The sequence below is a fragment of the Schistocerca serialis genome, chromosome 10, assembly GCF_023864345.2.
Source record: "Schistocerca serialis cubense isolate TAMUIC-IGC-003099 chromosome 10, iqSchSeri2.2, whole genome shotgun sequence".
NCBI lineage: Eukaryota > Metazoa > Arthropoda > Insecta > Orthoptera > Acrididae > Schistocerca > Schistocerca serialis.
In genome coordinates, this window is record NC_064647.1 from 156,141,148 (window position 1) to 156,158,605 (window position 17,458).

The window sequence follows — 17,458 nt, forward strand, 5'->3', positions numbered from 1 at the left end:
GGTGAAAGGGACAGATTATCAAATACAGTAGGGCGAAGCGACGGATTATCCCCACTATTCAACTAGTCCTGGACAAAGTAATGAGAGAATAGCAAGGACTGAAAATCCAAGGACACTGGAAACCATCACGACTAGAATGATCCCTGGACAGGATAGAAATATAAGACTTAGCTTTCACAGACGACCCGATCATACTTTCGGTTAACAAAGCAACAGCAACCAAAGAAACAGAAATACTAAAAGAATTTGCAGAAAAAATTGGCCTTCAAAGCTTTTTCCTGAAGGCTGCATTCTTCTGCTCAAAATTAGGCACACAAAACTTAGACACAAAATATGGCAAAATAAACAGTTACACTTTTCAAATTTTAGGTAAAATCCTCTAATCTAGAGGATGAGAGAAAATACAAAATACTCGACTACAATACATGAAGATAGCTTACGGCAAAACAAGACACATATCTACAGAAAATGCAAGTCCACTCGAACAAAGGTCAGACACAACAACAAAGTTATCAAGCCTGAAGTGTTGCATGTAACTATGAGACATTAACACTCCATACGAAAAGCGACATGGGAACAATATTGAAGGAAGAACGCAAAAAAAAAGAGAAAAATTGTCAGACCATAACTCTTAGAAGACGGTTACAGATCACATTCTACGGGATCCACAGAGACGATGTCAAACCTAGCACCTGATGTCAGAAAAATAATGTTAAAGATCTAGGTGTACATCAGCAATCTACCACCAACAAGATTCACCAACAAAATTCTGATACACATACAAGGGTTCAAGTGAACAATACCATGGACAAGACAAGACACACTTGACTTAGAAAAAGCACAAATCAAACAGTTATTGAAAACAAAAATGTACACAGATACAAGATACACAAGTGTAATGTTAGGACAGAGTGTAGTAACAAAGCAACCAGGAACAAAGTGGACTGAAGATAGAGACTTCGTGACGAAAAATTGACAGAAATGTGGAAGATCAGAAAGAATGCTAGAATGAGGCAGGAAGCTTTGCGTGATCCTACAGGGTCTCGACGCAAATTTTGCGCGCGCGCGCGCACACACACACACACACACACACACACACACACACACACACACACACACACACACGCGCCATCTCCTCTTCCCGTCTCTGTAGGCTACATCCTCTCCACCCCCACACAGTCCATCTCCTGCTTTTCTCCCTGTCCCCCCCCCCCCCCCCTTGTCTGCCCATCTCTTTCCCGTCCATCTCCTCCTCTTCTCTCCCTCCCCTCCGCCTGTCCATCTCCTTCCTCCCTATCCACGTGTTCACCCCTCCTCAATAGAGGGCTGGTGGTTCTTACCCGCACAGTATTTCTTTCCAGATTTAACTAATACGTCCACCAAATTTGGCTGAAATCGTTCCAGCGATTTAGCAAGCGTTCTTTACCCGTTCTTTGACCCCGTACACACGGCACGTATGTTTCAAATATATTTGACTTTTTAATCATACGATTGTACACGTAGTTCACTTGTACCTCAGGCGAATTGAGCCATGCAGTTTTATTTTCACGCAGCTTAACGTTTAAGACATAGTGTCTTCTGAAGTGTGTGTCGTACAATGATAAAATTTTGCTGGCGTGTACTGTGGAGTATATGTGGCTACGGTCTGCGAAATGTGGTGTGAAAAGAGTTTGTAGTGATGAAGTAATGAAAGCATCATGCATAATGCTGCAGTTTTTCAGGCATCTCGGTGTTTACGATGTCTTCTCTCCTGAACTCTGTGTCATACAATGATATATTTTTGCAGGTACATTCAGCGGAATATGTTGATACACACTGCAAAATGTGTCGCGAATAGAGTTAGTAGTAAATACACTATGTGACCAAAAGTATCCGGACAGCCCCAAAAACATACGATTGCTTGTCAGGTGCATTGTGCTGCCACCTACTGCCAGGTACTCCATATCAGCGACCTCAGTAGTCGTTAGACATCGTGAGAGAGCAGAATGGGGTTCTCCGCGGAACTCACGGACTTCGAACGTGGTCAGGTGATTGCGTGTCACTTGTGTCATACGTCTGTGAGCGAGATTTCCACACTCCTGAACATACCTAGGTCCACTTTTTGCGATGTGATAGTGAAGTGGAAACGTCAAGGAACAGGTACAGCGCAGAAGTGTACAGGCCGACCTCGTCTGTCGACTGCCGACAGTCGAAGAGGGTCACAGTGTGTAATAGGCGGACATCTATCCAGACCATCACACAGGAATTCCAAACTGCATCAGGATCCACTGCAAGTACTATGACAGTTAGGCAGGAGGTGAGAAAACTTTGATTTCATGGTCGAGCAGCTGCTCATAAGCCACACATCACGCCGGTAACTGCCAAACCATGCCTCGCTTCGTATAAGGAGCGTAAACATTGGACGATTGAACAGTAGAAGAACGTTGTGTTGAGTGCAGAATCACGGTACAGAATGTGGCGATCCGATGGCAAGGTGTGGGTATGGCGAATGCCCGATGAACATCTTCCAGTGTGTGTAGTACCAACGGCAAAATTCGGAGGCGGTAGTGTTATGGTGTGGGCGTGTTTTTCATTGAGGGGGCTTGCACCCCTTGTTTTGCGTGGCACTATCACAGCACAGGCCTACACTGATGTTTTAAGCACCTTCTTCCTTCCCTCTGTTGAAGAGCAGTTCGGGGATGGCGACTGCACCTTTCAATACGATCAAACACCTGCTCATAATGCGCGGCCTGTGGCGAAGTGGTTACTCGACAATAATATCCCTGTAATGGACTGGCCTACACACAGTCCTGACCTGAATCCTATGGAACACTTCTGGGGTGTTTTGGAACACAGACTTCGTGCCAGGCCTCACCGAGCGCCATCGATACCTCTCCTCAGTGCTGCACTCCGTGAAGATTGGGCTGCCATTCCCCAAGAAACCTACCAGCACCAGATTGAACGTATGCATGCGAGACTGGAAGCTGTCATCAAGGCTAAGGGTGGGCCAACATTATATTGAATTTCAGCATTACCGATAGAGGGCGCCACGAAGTTTTAAGTCATTTTCAGCCAGGTGTCCGAATACTTTTAATCACTTAGTGCAAGTAATACATTAAAACGCCGTAGTTAATGCGGCAGTTTTTTTTGCGTCAACAGCAAAAATGTAGTAAGTGATAAACTTTTCTCTTTTCATCATTTTGTGGGAGTTATCAGCGAGAAATAGTTTCTGTAAGGTTTGAAATAATGTGTAAAATTTGCTGTAGGTCACTAAGTGCTCTCATTCCCGAATAGTGGATGAGCATCGTGGGCTACACATTCTTTTTCACACCAATCCATACCCCCCCCCCCCCCTCTTTTGAGAGGGTGGTGCTTGTTATCCCCACATCGATTCTTTCCAGACAGTAGATGATGCGTGTACCAAGTTTGCTTGAAGTCCGTCAAGTGATTTAGGTGTGTGTGTGTGTGTGTAGGTGTGTGTGTGTAGGTGTGTGTGTGTAGGTGTGTGTGTGTAGGTGTGTGTGTGTAGGTGTGTGTGTGTAGGTGTGTGTGTGTAGGTGTGTGTGTGTAGGTGTGTGTGTGTAGGTGTGTGTGTGTAGGTGTGTGTGTGTAGGTGTGTGTGTGTAGGTGTGTGTGTGTAGGTGTGTGTGTGTAGGTGTGTGTGTGTAGGTGTGTGTGTGTAGGTGTGTGTGTGTAGGTGTGTGTGTGTAGGTGTGTGTGTGTAGGTGTGTGTGTGTAGGTGTGTGTGTGTAGGTGTGTGTGTGTAGGTGTGTGTGTGTAGGTGTGTGTGTGTAGGTGTGTGTGTGTAGGTGTGTGTGTGTAGGTGTGTGTGTGTAGGTGTGTGTGTGTAGGTGTGTGTGTGTAGGTGTGTGTGTAGGTGTGTGTGTAGGTGTGTGTGTAGGTGTGTGTGTAGGTGTGTGTGTAGGTGTGTGTGTAGGTGTGTGTGTAGGTGTGTGTGTAGGTGTGTGTGTAGGTGTGTGTGTAGGTGTGTGTGTAGGTGTGTGTGTAGGTGTGTGTGTAGGTGTGTGTGTAGGTGTGTGTGTAGGTGTGTGTGTAGGTGTGTGTGTAGGTGTGTGTGTAGGTGTGTGTGTAGGTGTGTGTGTAGGTGTGTGTGTAGGTGTGTGTGTAGGTGTGTGTGTAGGTGTGTGTGTAGGTGTGTGTGTAGGTGTGTGTGTAGGTGTGTGTGTAGGTGTGTGTGTAGGTGTGTGTGTAGGTGTGTGTGTAGGTGTGTGTGTAGGTGTGTGTGTAGGTGTGTGTGTAGGTGTGTGTGTAGGTGTGTGTGTAGGTGTGTGTGTAGGTGTGTGTGTAGGTGTGTGTGTAGGTGTGTGTGTAGGTGTGTGTGTAGGTGTGTGTGTAGGTGTGTGTAGGTGTGTGTAGGTGTGTGTAGGTGTGTGTAGGTGTGTGTAGGTGTGTGTAGGTGTGTGTAGGTGTGTGTAGGTGTGTGTAGGTGTGTGTAGGTGTGTGTAGGTGTGTGTAGGTGTGTGTAGGTGTGTGTAGGTGTGTGTAGGTGTGTGTAGGTGTGTGTAGAGAGAGAGAGAGAGAGAGAGAGAGAGAGAGAGAGAGAGAGAGAGAGAGAGAGAGAGAGAGAGAGAGAGAGGGGGGGGGGGGGGAGTGTGCGCGAACAGAATGCCAGTTTCATCCAAGTTATAAAATTTTGTTTTAACAAGGGCGTGTAGGAAAGTAATGCCTCCAATTTTTTCACGTGAACACTCTTAAAGCGTTTTAAATGAAACAAACTTTATTAACATTCTACATCCTTATTATTAGTCCCTAGATTTTTATTATTCAATACTGTTTCCCTGGTGAATACCATATTTCTCCCAACGAGAGACCAGTCTGTTGACTGCGTCACGTAGAATGACTTCGTTGACGGAGCAACAACCTCACCTCTCGTTGCACCGCTTCATTCCTATCAAAGTGAAGTCCCCGAAGGAGTTCTTTAACTTACAGAAAAAGATGGGGTCAAGTTGGAACTGTGCGGAGGATGATAGATGACAGTGAACCCTAGGCGTCGGATTGTTGCTCATGTTGCAGCACTCTTGTGTGGTCCAGCATTGTCATGCTGAAGGTGAGCGTGCTGAATGTGTGGACGAACTCTTCGCATTCGTGTTTTCAGTTTGCTGAGGGCCTCGCAGTACACAGGCACAATTACGTTACACACCGCCATGCTCTCTAGCGGCACAGGGTTATGACTTGCGTCAGTAAGGTGGGAAAGTCGGCCGAGTAATATCCACGACGTGTAACATCTTATGCGATCTTGAAAAGAGAATAGAAAATTCTTAAGTATTAGTTTTCAGGACATCCTCGAACATGGAGACAATGCCACTATTTTGGCAGAGTGAGAATGACATGCAAAGATCAATTTACATACCAAACAATGTATCTGAAGACAAAGAGATGATTGTATCCGCAAAGAACACTAAAAAGCAATGGCTTTTATAGAATGATACCCCGTAGGTTAAGATGAAATGAGATATATGATACAGCGTGAAGAGTTTGACAGAGCACTGAAAGACCTAAATCGAAAGCCTCGGGAGTAGACAACATTCCATTAGAACTACTGACAGCCTTGGGAGAGCCAGCCATGACAGAACTCTACCATCTCGTGAGCAAGATGTATGAGACAGGCGAAATACCCTCACACTTCAAGAAGAATATAGTAATTGCAATCCCAAAGAAAGCAGGTGTTGACAGATGTGAAAACTACCGAAGTATCAGTTTAATAAGTCACGGCTGCAAAAAACAAACGCGGATTCTTTACAGACGAATGGAAAAACTGGTAGAAACCGACCTCGGGGAAGATCGGTTTGGATTCCGTAGAAATGTTGAAACACGTGAGGCAATACTGACCCTACGACTTATCTTAGAAAATATATTAAGGGAAGGCAAACCTACGTTGCTAGCATCTGTAGACTTAGAGAAAGCTTTTGACAATGTTGACTGGAATACTCTTTCAAATTCTAAAGGCGGCAGGGGTAAAATACAGGGAGCGAAAGGCTATTTACAATTTGTGCAGAAACCAGATGGCAGTTATAAGAGTCGAGGGACATGAAAGGGAAGCAGTGGTTGGGAAGGGAGTGAGAAGGGGTTGTAGCCTCTCCCCGATGTTATTCAATCTGTATATTAAACAAGCAGTAAAGGAAACAAAAGAAAAATTCGGAATAGGAATTAAAATCCATGGAGAAAAAATAAGAACTTTGAGGTTCGCCGATGACATTGTAATTCTGTCAGAGACAGAAAAGGACCTGGAAGAGCACCTGAACGGAATGGATAGTGTCTTGAAAGGAGGATATAAGATGCACATCAACAAAAGCAAAACGAGGATAATGGAATGTAGTCCAGTTAAATCGGGCGATGCTGCAGGAATTAGATTAGAAAATGAGACGCTTAAAGTAGTAAATTAATTTTGCTGTTTTGGGAGCAAAATAACTGATGATGGTCGAAGTAGAGAGGATAAAAACGTAGGCTGGCAATGGCAAGGAAAGCGTTTCTGAAGAAGAGAAATTTGTCAACTTCGAGTATAGATTAAATTGTCAGGAAGTCGTTTCTGAAAGTATTTGTATGGAGTGTAGCCATGTATGGAAGTGAAACGTGGACGATAAATAGTTCGGACAAGAAGTGAATAGAAGCTTTCGAAATGTGGTGCTGCAGAAGAATGTTGAAGATTAGATGGGTAGATCACATAAATAATGAGGAGGTATTGAACAGAATTAGGGAGAAGAGGCGTTTGTAGCACAATTTGACTAGAAGAAGGGATCGCTTGGCAGGACATGTTCTGAGGCATCAAGGGACCACCAATTAAGTATTGGAGGGCAGCGTGGAGGGTAAAAATCGTAGAGGGAGAACAAGAGATGAATACACTAGGCAGATTGAGAAGGATGTACGTTGCAGTAGGTACTGGGAGACGAAGCAGCTTGCACAGGATAGAGTAGCATGGAGAGCTGCATCAAACGAGTCTCTAGACTGAAGACCATAACAACATATACCCCGTAAGAAAAAAAAAGCATGGCTAACAATACAGCAGCTGAGCGGGTCAGTTATCTTAATTATCTGGGATTTGATAGACGTATGACAAAGGTATACGCAATAGAGTAGCAAAAAATGTGGGAACATCTATGTTACTTGAGAAACAAGACACAGAAAACAAGGCCAAAGAAGTTTTACCAAGTAATGGACGTCGCCACATTATTCTACGGAAGTGTCGTTTTGCTAACGACAAGAAAGTGAGATTCAGGAAGCTGTAATGAGTTGTTGTGAAAGGCTGTACCACAGCAGACAGACGAAGAAACAGCAAGCATTAAGAAAGAAAGGTATTTATTGTAGAAAACCAAACTGAAGACGGAGGATATGTAGTGAATAGCTCGACAGAACGAATAATGGCAGACATCGTCACAAGGTCAAACTTTGTAATCCAGTAGGCCGAAAAACCTTGGAAAGGCGGAGGAAGACATGGGCTGTGAACAATGAAAGGTCTGATTCAGTGTTTCCGATAACTGAGATTCACAAACGGAATACGGTACTAGTACAACATGGAACAAATCGGCCTGGAAATGCGACAATTCGTAAAACGATGTTAAGTTTCACGTTCATTAATTGCTGGGTGTGATATACAACAATTAGAACTCGTAAAATGAGGGAAATGTGAACTAGGTATTATTTTCTGAAAATCCAATGAACAAGAACTCGTTATTGTAGACCCACGAAAAAATGAGTTTATGTCGATTGTTCTTGACGAATGCACCCTTTACTGTTTGGTACGGCAAAGATGCATTTATGAATAGACACACAGAAGTTCAACACCGACCAAAAACTTATACTGAACACAAATTTTAAATAATAATGACTACCAGAGGATTCGTCTTCCAGCAAGAACAAAGATTTTCTTTTGATTGATCCCCAAACGTGGTTCATCCTAACTGCGGCACCTTCAGTGCTTTTTTCGTTTTATTGTGTTGAAATACTCTATATACATACGAATTTTATGTAGATTAGGAGTATGTTGACATTTGATTTTGTTACAAGTAAGTAAACACTGTCAAAAGTAGGCAACACAATCTGTAAGTAAGACATCGTAACACAGAATTCTCCAAACGAAAGCTTCACGAAATTTTACAAACATCCTAGGGACATTTGAAATGTAAAAACAACAACGTAAACACTATCAGTAGGCAAATGAAAGCCAAATGCAGCTCAGGGCAAGTTGGAGGCAGCCATCCTAAGAGCAAAAAGGAGGCATACGACACTATTTTACGTATGTAGTTCAAATGTTATATTCTAAACAAAAATACAATTCAGACGTTGCCCTAATATCCTTGTGTTGCAGATGACACGCTCCACCTGTGACTGATTTTTGTTGGCAGCTGTAGGGCACACACAATTTAAAAGATGCAGATTTCGAGTAGGGCCCGCGTACCGAGGTTTTCGAACAAACTTAATTATGTGTGTAGGCTGTTCATCCATTCTGGGAATTGAGAATATCTACGATTTTTGGCTCATCAACATTGATACTGGCAAGATACTGACCCAAGGATTCTGGGACTTTAGAACGTTTTTGTTTCAAGTTCGATGTCGCATAACAAATGACAACAGAAACACGTTTTTAGTATGATACAATTACAAATTAACAATTTTCTGATTTCCTTTGTGTGTACTATGAAATCTTTTTTCTAGGAAAATGTTATTATACTGCGTCGAGGGTAAGTACTCCACACATTTTAATGAGTCATTTTGCGAGTTTCAAAATATGTGACATTAATGGCCATATCTTTTGATTTCATTGATTTACAAGTTTAACATTCTTACACTACCAAACGGCTACAGACCTCAGTACATGACAAATTTCAACTTGATACATGTAACCCTTCCTCAGGTAAAGGGTTTTGAACAGGTAGATGGACGGATGGACAAAGTGATCCTATCAGACTTCCGTTACTATCGAATGATGTACCGACCATAATAAAGGTGTACTACATATGTAATCTGATGTCAACTAGTTTAATCCACATATAATTTGTATGTATATATTTCGGGTTTCAGTAAGCAAGGAAAGGTATAACCCACAGGAGATACCACCACTGTGGTGTACATATTGAGAGTATTAGAAGAAAAAAGAAAAATCATGTTCTTGTAACTAAATTTGTTATTTATTATTACAAATTTTAAATGTGAGATATCGTATGATGATGTTATGTGGCAGAAAATCGAAGTGCGCTTGCTCGCACCTGTTCTACTTTTTCTACCATGTGAAAGTGTTGTCGCGGGGCGATTTAGTCGCGGGGCGATTTAGTCGCGGGGCGATTTAGTCGCGGGGCGATTTAGTCGCGGGGCGTATTCCCCCGGAATCCCCAATCCCCATCATGAGTTTTTTTTCTGCAGCTGGATGTGTAGGTGGTGCCAGCAGGGCAGACACTCACCTTGCAGAAGTCGCCCGCATCGTCCGCCAGGAGGTCCGCCGCCGGAGGCTGGTGAAGGGCGGCGACCGGGGGCGGCGCCGGCCTGGGGGGCGGCTGGTACTGCTGCGGCTGCGCGACTGGCGCCGGATCCGCACTGCCCCCGAAGAAGTCGAGGGCGCTGGCGGCGGACGTGGTGACTGCGGAGGCGGGCTCCGCGGCCGCGAACAGGCTGCTGTAGTCGCTGCCGGCGCCAGAGCCGAACGAGTCCGCCCCCGCCGACGCGGAGGACGGCGCTGTCGTCACCGCCACCGACGAGAAGAAATCCAGGTGGTTGATGTCACCTCCTGCTGAAAAAGGGCACCGCATTAACTCCAGTAGCTATACCAAACAGTCTTCTGACTAGCAACAAATCTGCATTGGTCTTCCAGAAGGTCTGATGTTGGACTGAAACTATCTGTGAATGTGTCACGAGTAACTGTCTGTGCCAGGCAGGGACTCTGATTTTGATTTACATTTCACGGGCAGTCTTAAATTTCAGGATATGTGAGTAGGCCTCCAGACTTTTATAGTCTCTACGTTTTCCTCCTACTGCTCCCCGACATGCATAGGTGGTACTCCACTCAAGTATACATCCACCAGCAGAATTGATACGGTGGTGCACTGCCGCTTACCACCCTGCCATAAAGGTCACTCGACAACTGAACTTATTTCAGTGACACGAAATAAATGGAGATAATAGGCATGAAATCACTGGAGATGCAAAACACCCCATTCCTAAAGCTTCCCCACCAACATGTCAGACACCTTACATCCACATTCAAATACTTTGAAAGCATGGCTGTGGTTCCAGAATGAGATTTTCACTCTGCTGCAGAGTGTGCGCTGATATGAAACTTCCTGGCAGATTAAAACTGTGTGCCCGACCGAGACTCGAACTCGGGACCTTCGCCTTTCGCGGGCAAGTGCTCTACCAACTGAGCTACCGAAGCACGACTCACGCCCGGTACTCACAGCTTTACTTCTCCCAGTATCTCGTCTCCCACCTTCCAAACTTTACGGAAGCTCTCCTGCGAACCATGCAGAACTAGCACTACTGAAAGAAAGGATATTGCGGAGACATGGCTTAGCCACAGCCTGGGGGATGATTCCAGAATGAGATTTTCACTCTGAAGCGGAGCTGCAGGAGAGCTTCTGTAAAGTTTGGAAGGTAGGAGGCGAGGTACTGGCAGAAGTAAAGCTGTGAGTACCGGGCGTGAGTCGTACTTTGGTAGCTCAGTTGGTAGAGCACTTGCCCGTGAAAGGCAAAGGTCCCGAGTTCGAGTCTCGGTCGGGCACACAGTTTTAATCTGCCAGTAAGTTTCATGGCTGTGGTGTTCCATTTACATTACTTATATTGTCAGCCATTGTTCCACGTCCACAAGAAGGACTTGCTTTCACAAGCTGTAAGTACTGTCACCAATCAATGACCTCAAAGGTCTTTGGTTAAGTAAACTAGTATCAGCCATTTTACATACCCAATGCACCATCATCCTATTCTAAATCACTAATTGTTGAGCATGCCATGTCACCTGTTTTTACTCAAAGTAATGTGTGTACTGTGTTTGGCTGAAGTTGCTCCTTACATCCCTGATTTATGCTCTGTATGTAAGCCAGAAGAAGAGAAATTTGTTAACATCCAGTATTGATTTAAGTGTCAGGAAGTCATTTCTGAAAGTATTCGTATGGAGTGTAGCCATGTATGGAAGTGAAACATGGACGATAAATAGTTTGGACAATGAGAGAATAGGAGCTTTCGAAATGTGGTGCTACAGAAGAATGCTGAAGATTAGATGGGTAGATCACATAACTAATGAGGAAATATTGAATAGGATTGGGGAGAAGAGAAGTTTGTGGCACAACTTGACCAGAAGAAGGGATCGGTTGGTAGGACATGTTCTGAGGCATCAAGGGATCACCAATTTAGTATTGGAGGGCAGCGTGGAGGGTAAAAATCGTAGAGGGAGACCAAGAGATGAATACACTAAGCAGATTCAGAAGGATGTAGATTGCAGTAGGTACTGGGAGATGAAGAAGCTTGCACAGGATAGAGTAGCATGGAGAGCTGCATCAAACCAGTCTCAGGACTGAAGACCACAACAACAACATGTCAGCCAGGTATCGAACATAGGCCTTTACTTGAGGAAGAAATTTCTCAGAATGTACGTTTGGAACACAGCATTGTATGGTAGTGAAACTGGAGCAGAGGAGAAGAGAAGCATTTGAGATGCTGTTGCTACAGAAGATCGTTGAAAATTAGGTGGGCACATGTGGTAAGGAATGAGGTCCTTGGAAAATAGTCGAGGTAAACCTCTTCCCGTCTCAGGATCCATCAAACACCAAGGGGTTAGGTTCGATAGAACAGTCGACACTAATATCGTTCGTTTTACTTTACTTTTCAGTGTCACCTGCTTTCCACGCCTGCACCCACCCCAAGGGCTGTAATGAGTGTGTGTTCATACCAGTATTAGCGCTCAGCCCACCGGGTAAAATATTAGTGGTATTCCCCTTAACTGGTCACTGGTTCCCTCATCCCTCGCCCTCACCTCCAATAGTCACGCATCGGGTCACTCCTTCCTTTCTTCACGGATTCCCGCATTGACTATGCAAGCTCACTGGACAAAACCAACTCTTAAAAATTCCACACTGGTCACTTTGGAGCGCTGTAGATGCTGCAGAGATGGCACCAGGAGACTATGTGATTGTCCACCGCTGATGTGTCGTGATAGTGAAGTGTTGTGTATGCATATGTGTCAGTCGTCTACGTGGTATCAATATACAGGGTGCAAATTTTAAGTTGACAAACCAGAATAGCTCGAAAAATAAGATTCACACGAAAAAATGTGAAGAATCCAAAGTTGATTATTTTCCAGGGGTAATTCTGCTGGTGCTAAAATTAGCCCGCCACCCCAGCCCTCTGGGGTTGCGGCGGGAGGCAACTTTAAAATTTCAAATGGGAGCCCCCATTTGTTTTGGATCTTGGTATTTGGCGCTGTAGTTCAAGAAAATCCATGTTCTCATTTTTGCGTGGAAAATGGTTACGGATAAATAAATACTTATTTACTTCATAAATTTTGATTCGCTAAAACTAAAACTCTCCCTCTCCACATAGGGTGGGATTTGAGAGACCACGAAACAAATCTTATCCAAATCTGCGGAAAAAATTAATATTTGGATCACCATTTGTAAAACTAATTCCTCTCTCTCATACCCCACCCTGTGGGGAGAGGAGGAGTGTTTTAGTTTTAGCGAATCAAAATTTACGAAGTAAATAAGTATTTTTTATTTATTCGTAACCATTTTCCACGCAAAAGTGAGAACAGGGATTTTCTTGAATTACAACGCCAACTACCAAAAATCAAAACAAATGTTTAAGGCAAAATGTACGTAGTTTTTTATGTAGAATCTGATTCTGCAATAAAAAATTGGGTTACCATTAGAAATTTTAAAATTGCCTCCTGGGGGCTAATTTTAGCACCAGCAGGTGTCTCCCTCGAAAATAATCAACTTTGGATTCTACACATTGTTTTGTTTGAAGCTTATTTTTCGAGTTATTCTAGTTTGTCAACCTAAAATTTACACCCTGTGTATTTATGTCGGTCGACGTGCAGATGTGACAGTGATAGAACGGTTCGTATTTGAATGCGCCCATGACCACACTGTCACTGACGTTGCTCAGTCGGCTGTCATATCAACACGGGTTGTCCAGCGCATCTACAAAGAATGGTTTACCACTGGCAATGTAACACGGCTCGCGACAACCAGGTTCGTAAAGAAGATCTTAACGGACAGAGACCGGAAACGAAGTTGACGCCTTATCAGTGACAACTGGGTTGAAACTAGGCATACTTTGCTGCTGACAGTGAATGTAGGTCTCTATTAAGCAGCTTCCGAGGAAACACCGCAATGGGATTTCGAATCGGATAACTTGCAAACGGCTGTTGCACACAGTGGTACAAAAGGCTGGTCGTCTACAGTGGGCAAAACAAAACGGTACCTGTCTGGAGGCGTGTAGAGTGGTACAGCGCCTCTTCTCAAATCATGCGAGACCTCCAGATGTCAGACACTCAAATCGGTACCAAATTAGAAGACTAGACACTGTTTTTACATTAGTATCATGATGTCTCGAGGTAGCGGATAGTGAATCACATTTTGTCCAATATACTTATATACAATATCTGATCAAAAGTAGTGTACAGGATGGGCGTATGGGAAGGCGGTGGGCGTTTTGGAAAGAGCAGGTCAAAATTTAGATGAAGGCCATTTATTGGCGAAAGCATGTTAAAAAGTGGGTCACATAGCCAAGCCTAGGGAGGTGAGGGTGAGCCGGAGCCTAGAGTTTAGCAAAACACAGTTTGCGAAGCTAACGAAAATTGGTGTCTGCCAAAAATAAGTCTACAGTGCTGCAGCGCTGGGAGAAGCGAGAAGGTCTACACTGCTACAGGGCGTGAGTCCGACTCGCGGGTGAGCAAGAATACAAGAGAGCGGGCCCAGCGACAGTCGGCCGGGTATATTCGACGCACCACGCAGCTTCCTCCGCCCTGATTGGTCGGGGCAGAGAAACCCGCGGGGGCGGCAATGGGACTTCCCAGAGCGTTGCCTGCTAAGCGACGCCTGGGGCGGCGTTACCCTGTCAGCACATTAGGGTTGCGCATAATCAAGGTGCCCTTCCTCGGTACTGACTTCCTGTTACTAGACCGTGGGACGAAAGAATTTACAGGCAGCTAACACTGTCGGCCGTGGCTTGGCCGTAATGGAAAAATGAAGTTACCCTTTGAAAGCTCATATAATAAAGTAAAATCTCCTACCGTCTGGCTCATCCTTTACAGTAGCCGAAAAGCCATACGTTATGCCAGATATCAGGAGAGGTGGACTCTCCAGTATAATAGGAGCCGCAGGAGGGGTTGGGGGAGTGGGTGGCGTTTGGTACTGTGTTGCCAGTAGGGAAGCAGTAACAGAAGACTCCATTGATCAACAGATATCAGTAACTTCGAAAGTGGGTTAGTTACTGGATGTCTGCTAGCACAATGACTGCGCTTAGGAAGTTAAAGCATGGTACAAAGATCAAGCAGCTCCTAATAAGCCACATTTTTTTGTTAGTGCTAGGCGACACTTAAGGTGGTGAAAAGACCACACACCGCTGGACACTGGATGACTGGATATAAATTATTTGGAGTGACGAATCACTGTATCCTGGGGCAGTCTGATGGAAGCATTTGGGTTCAGTGAACACTTGTAGGACATTACCTGTCATTATGTGTAGTTCTAACAGTGCACTGCAGAGGAGATGATTTTACTGCATAGGGAGTGATTTCTGAGGTAAATGTACAGTCCCCTTAACTGAACTTCAGAAAACGTTAGATGTGGCAAGATATGAACAAATTGCACCATATTGTGTACTGCATACAGCAGAGGAATAGTTCAGAGACGGTGAGTGATTGTATTAGCAATGAAGATTGCACCCTCCTCATAGCGCCACATCCGTTTGGCAATGGTCTGTGGAGAATAACATTCTTGAAATGGACTGGTCTGCCGAGAGTTCCTAACTGAACCCAGTGGAACACCTTTGGGATGAGTTATAATGTCGACTTCTCTCCAGACCCCAGCGTCCGACATCACTACCTTCTCTATTTTCGGCTGATGAGGAGAAATGGGTTGCCATTCCCTCACAGGCATTCAGCCACCTGACAAAGATCCCCAGTAGAGATGAAGACGTCGTAAAGGCGAAAGGTGGACTCACGCCTTATTAATGTCCACTAATGCACTGATGAGCCAAAACATTATTACCACCTGCTTAATAGCTTGTTTATTCATCTATGGAACAAAATACTCGTACATCGCTGATTCCGTATATCGGAGCTCCGGCAGTTTGTTGCTAGGTTTGTGGCTGTTGGTTGGTTGATTGATTTGGGGGATGGGAACAAACAGCAGGATCACTGGTCCCATCGGATTAGGAAAGGATGGGAAAGTAGGTCGGCTGTGCCCTTTCAAAGAAGCCATCCCGGTATTTGCCTGCAGCGATTTAGGGAAATCATGGAAAACCTGAATCGGAATGGCTGGACACGAGTGTGAACTGCCGTCCTCCCCAATACGAGTCCAGTGTGCTAACCACTGCGCCACCTCGCTCGACTTTGTGCAGGTACGTGGCTTTAGATGTCCATGCACAATTCGCGTATATAATGGGCTGTTGCGTACACGGTGATGGTGCCCAATAGCGACCCGGATGGATTCCTTAAGATTTACATTACGTGAGTTTGGTCGCTGAGACATCGCTATAATGCTCTGTAGCAAGGTTCTGGCTCCGACACAGTTATACTGCTGAAGGATGACAACGTCGTCGATGAAGACATCCAGCATGAAGAGATGCATGTGGTTCGCAGCGTGTGTTCAATTACTGCCACAGGCACCATGCAAGAGCATGAAAATGTCTTCCATGGCGTAATACTGCTCCTACCAGCCTCCCTCTGTGGCGCGCTGCATTTTTCGGGCAGCCATTCACCCCCATGACGGCGTTTGTGGAGACGACCATCGATCTAGTTATGAAAAAAAGCGATTCGCGTGAAGAACGACACAATTCCATTGATCGACGGTCGAATCCCAATGGTCCCGTGCCGACTACAATCATAACTGACGATGTCGTTGGGTCTACAAGTGAAAATGTAGGGCTAGTCTGCTCCCGAGCTCCAAGGTCTAATGTACGATGAACGGCGCGCTCCGAAAGACTTGTGCGTGAAACAGCATTGTGCTCTTCCGGCGGAGATGCCACAGATCCCCATTATGCTACTTTACGGTGCAGCCAAGCCTTAGAATCCCCACGTTCTATGAAGAGTCTTGATACTCCAACCATTTAGCGCCTAGTGGTTGTATCTGTCCTACGTCTTTCCATAAATGCTCATGACAGTAGCATACTACTATTCGAGTAGCTTTGCCATTTTCGAGACACCTGTTCACAGGATCTACCTAATAATAATCTGCTCTTTTCCAAGTCGTTTATCTGAAATGGATTTCTCCATTTGCTACCCATATCTTCGCTTGGGTGATCCCCCCAGCCGTGTCTGCTCTGATAAACTATGAAGAGTTGAGACCCTCCAACCCTTTAGCGCCTAGTGGTTGTTTCTCAGTTCTATCTCTTTCCATAAATACTCATGACAGTAGCACACTACTATTCGACTAGCTTTGGCATTTTCGAGATACCTGTTCACAGGATCTGCCTAATAATAATCTGCTCTTTGTCCAAGTCAGTCTCAGTGGATTTCCCCATTTGCAGCCCGTATCTTCGCTTGGGTGATCCTCCCATCCGTGTCTGCTCTGATAAACTATTACTGTGTCATATGCCCACAACGCCAGTGGTCGTAATGATTTGGCTTGTCAGTGTAAGTGGCTGGGTAATGCTGATCAAGTAGTTTTGACAAACTGGTAAACTCTTTTTGATAAACTCTTGCTTTGTTCCAAGGTTGTAATGTGACACTCGACCCTACCTCCAGTGGCAGCAGAGCTGAACTGTGCGAAGGGGTTGGTGGAGGATATGGCGCCACTGCCCACGCTGGGCGCGTCGTCCAGCAGGAAGGGCGACGAGACGGCGGTGTCGCCGCTGAGGAACGGGTTGTCCCCTGCAGGGCCGGCAGCAGCCGTGGTCGGTGGCGCCGGCTCCGACCCCGCTGCCGAGAAGTCGAAGTCGCTGAGGAATGGGTTGGACGAAGTGCTGCTGGGCGCGGTCGTGGTAGTGCCGAAGATGCCGCCGCTGCCCAGGGGGTCGCTCGCGGATGACGCCGTCGGGAAGTCGTCCATCAGGAACGGGTTGCCGCCCTTGCTGGCCGTCTCGAAATCCATGGCTGGCGACTCTTGTGCTATTGGGTCCAATATATCTTACTGTAGTCTCACTCGAGAGCTTTCAGGAGAGGTATCCGCTTATGGACAAACGTCTGCCTTCCTGTAGGTCTGTATTCTGTCAGCAACTTACAGCAAACACAAGCTGTGGTATTACTAGGAGGAACTGGTGAGTATGCTAGACCAAGATGAACCCTGATGATATTGCATTTGACGAGATATGC

General features: G+C 45.2%; 1 protein-coding gene across 1 annotated transcript in view; it reads right to left on the reverse strand.

The window, feature by feature from the left end:
• LOC126424624 (uncharacterized) overlaps nt 1–17,458 on the reverse strand; it is a 343,469-nt gene that overhangs the window by 165,311 nt on the left and 160,700 nt on the right. Inside the window, exons 15-16 of the mRNA XM_050087361.1 lie at nt 16,886–17,272; nt 9,393–9,718 (exon numbers count right to left, since the gene is read on the reverse strand). Of these exons, the coding sequence (XP_049943318.1) occupies nt 9,393–9,718; nt 16,886–17,272 (713 nt within the window). The remainder of the gene's footprint in view (nt 1–9,392; nt 9,719–16,885; nt 17,273–17,458) is intronic.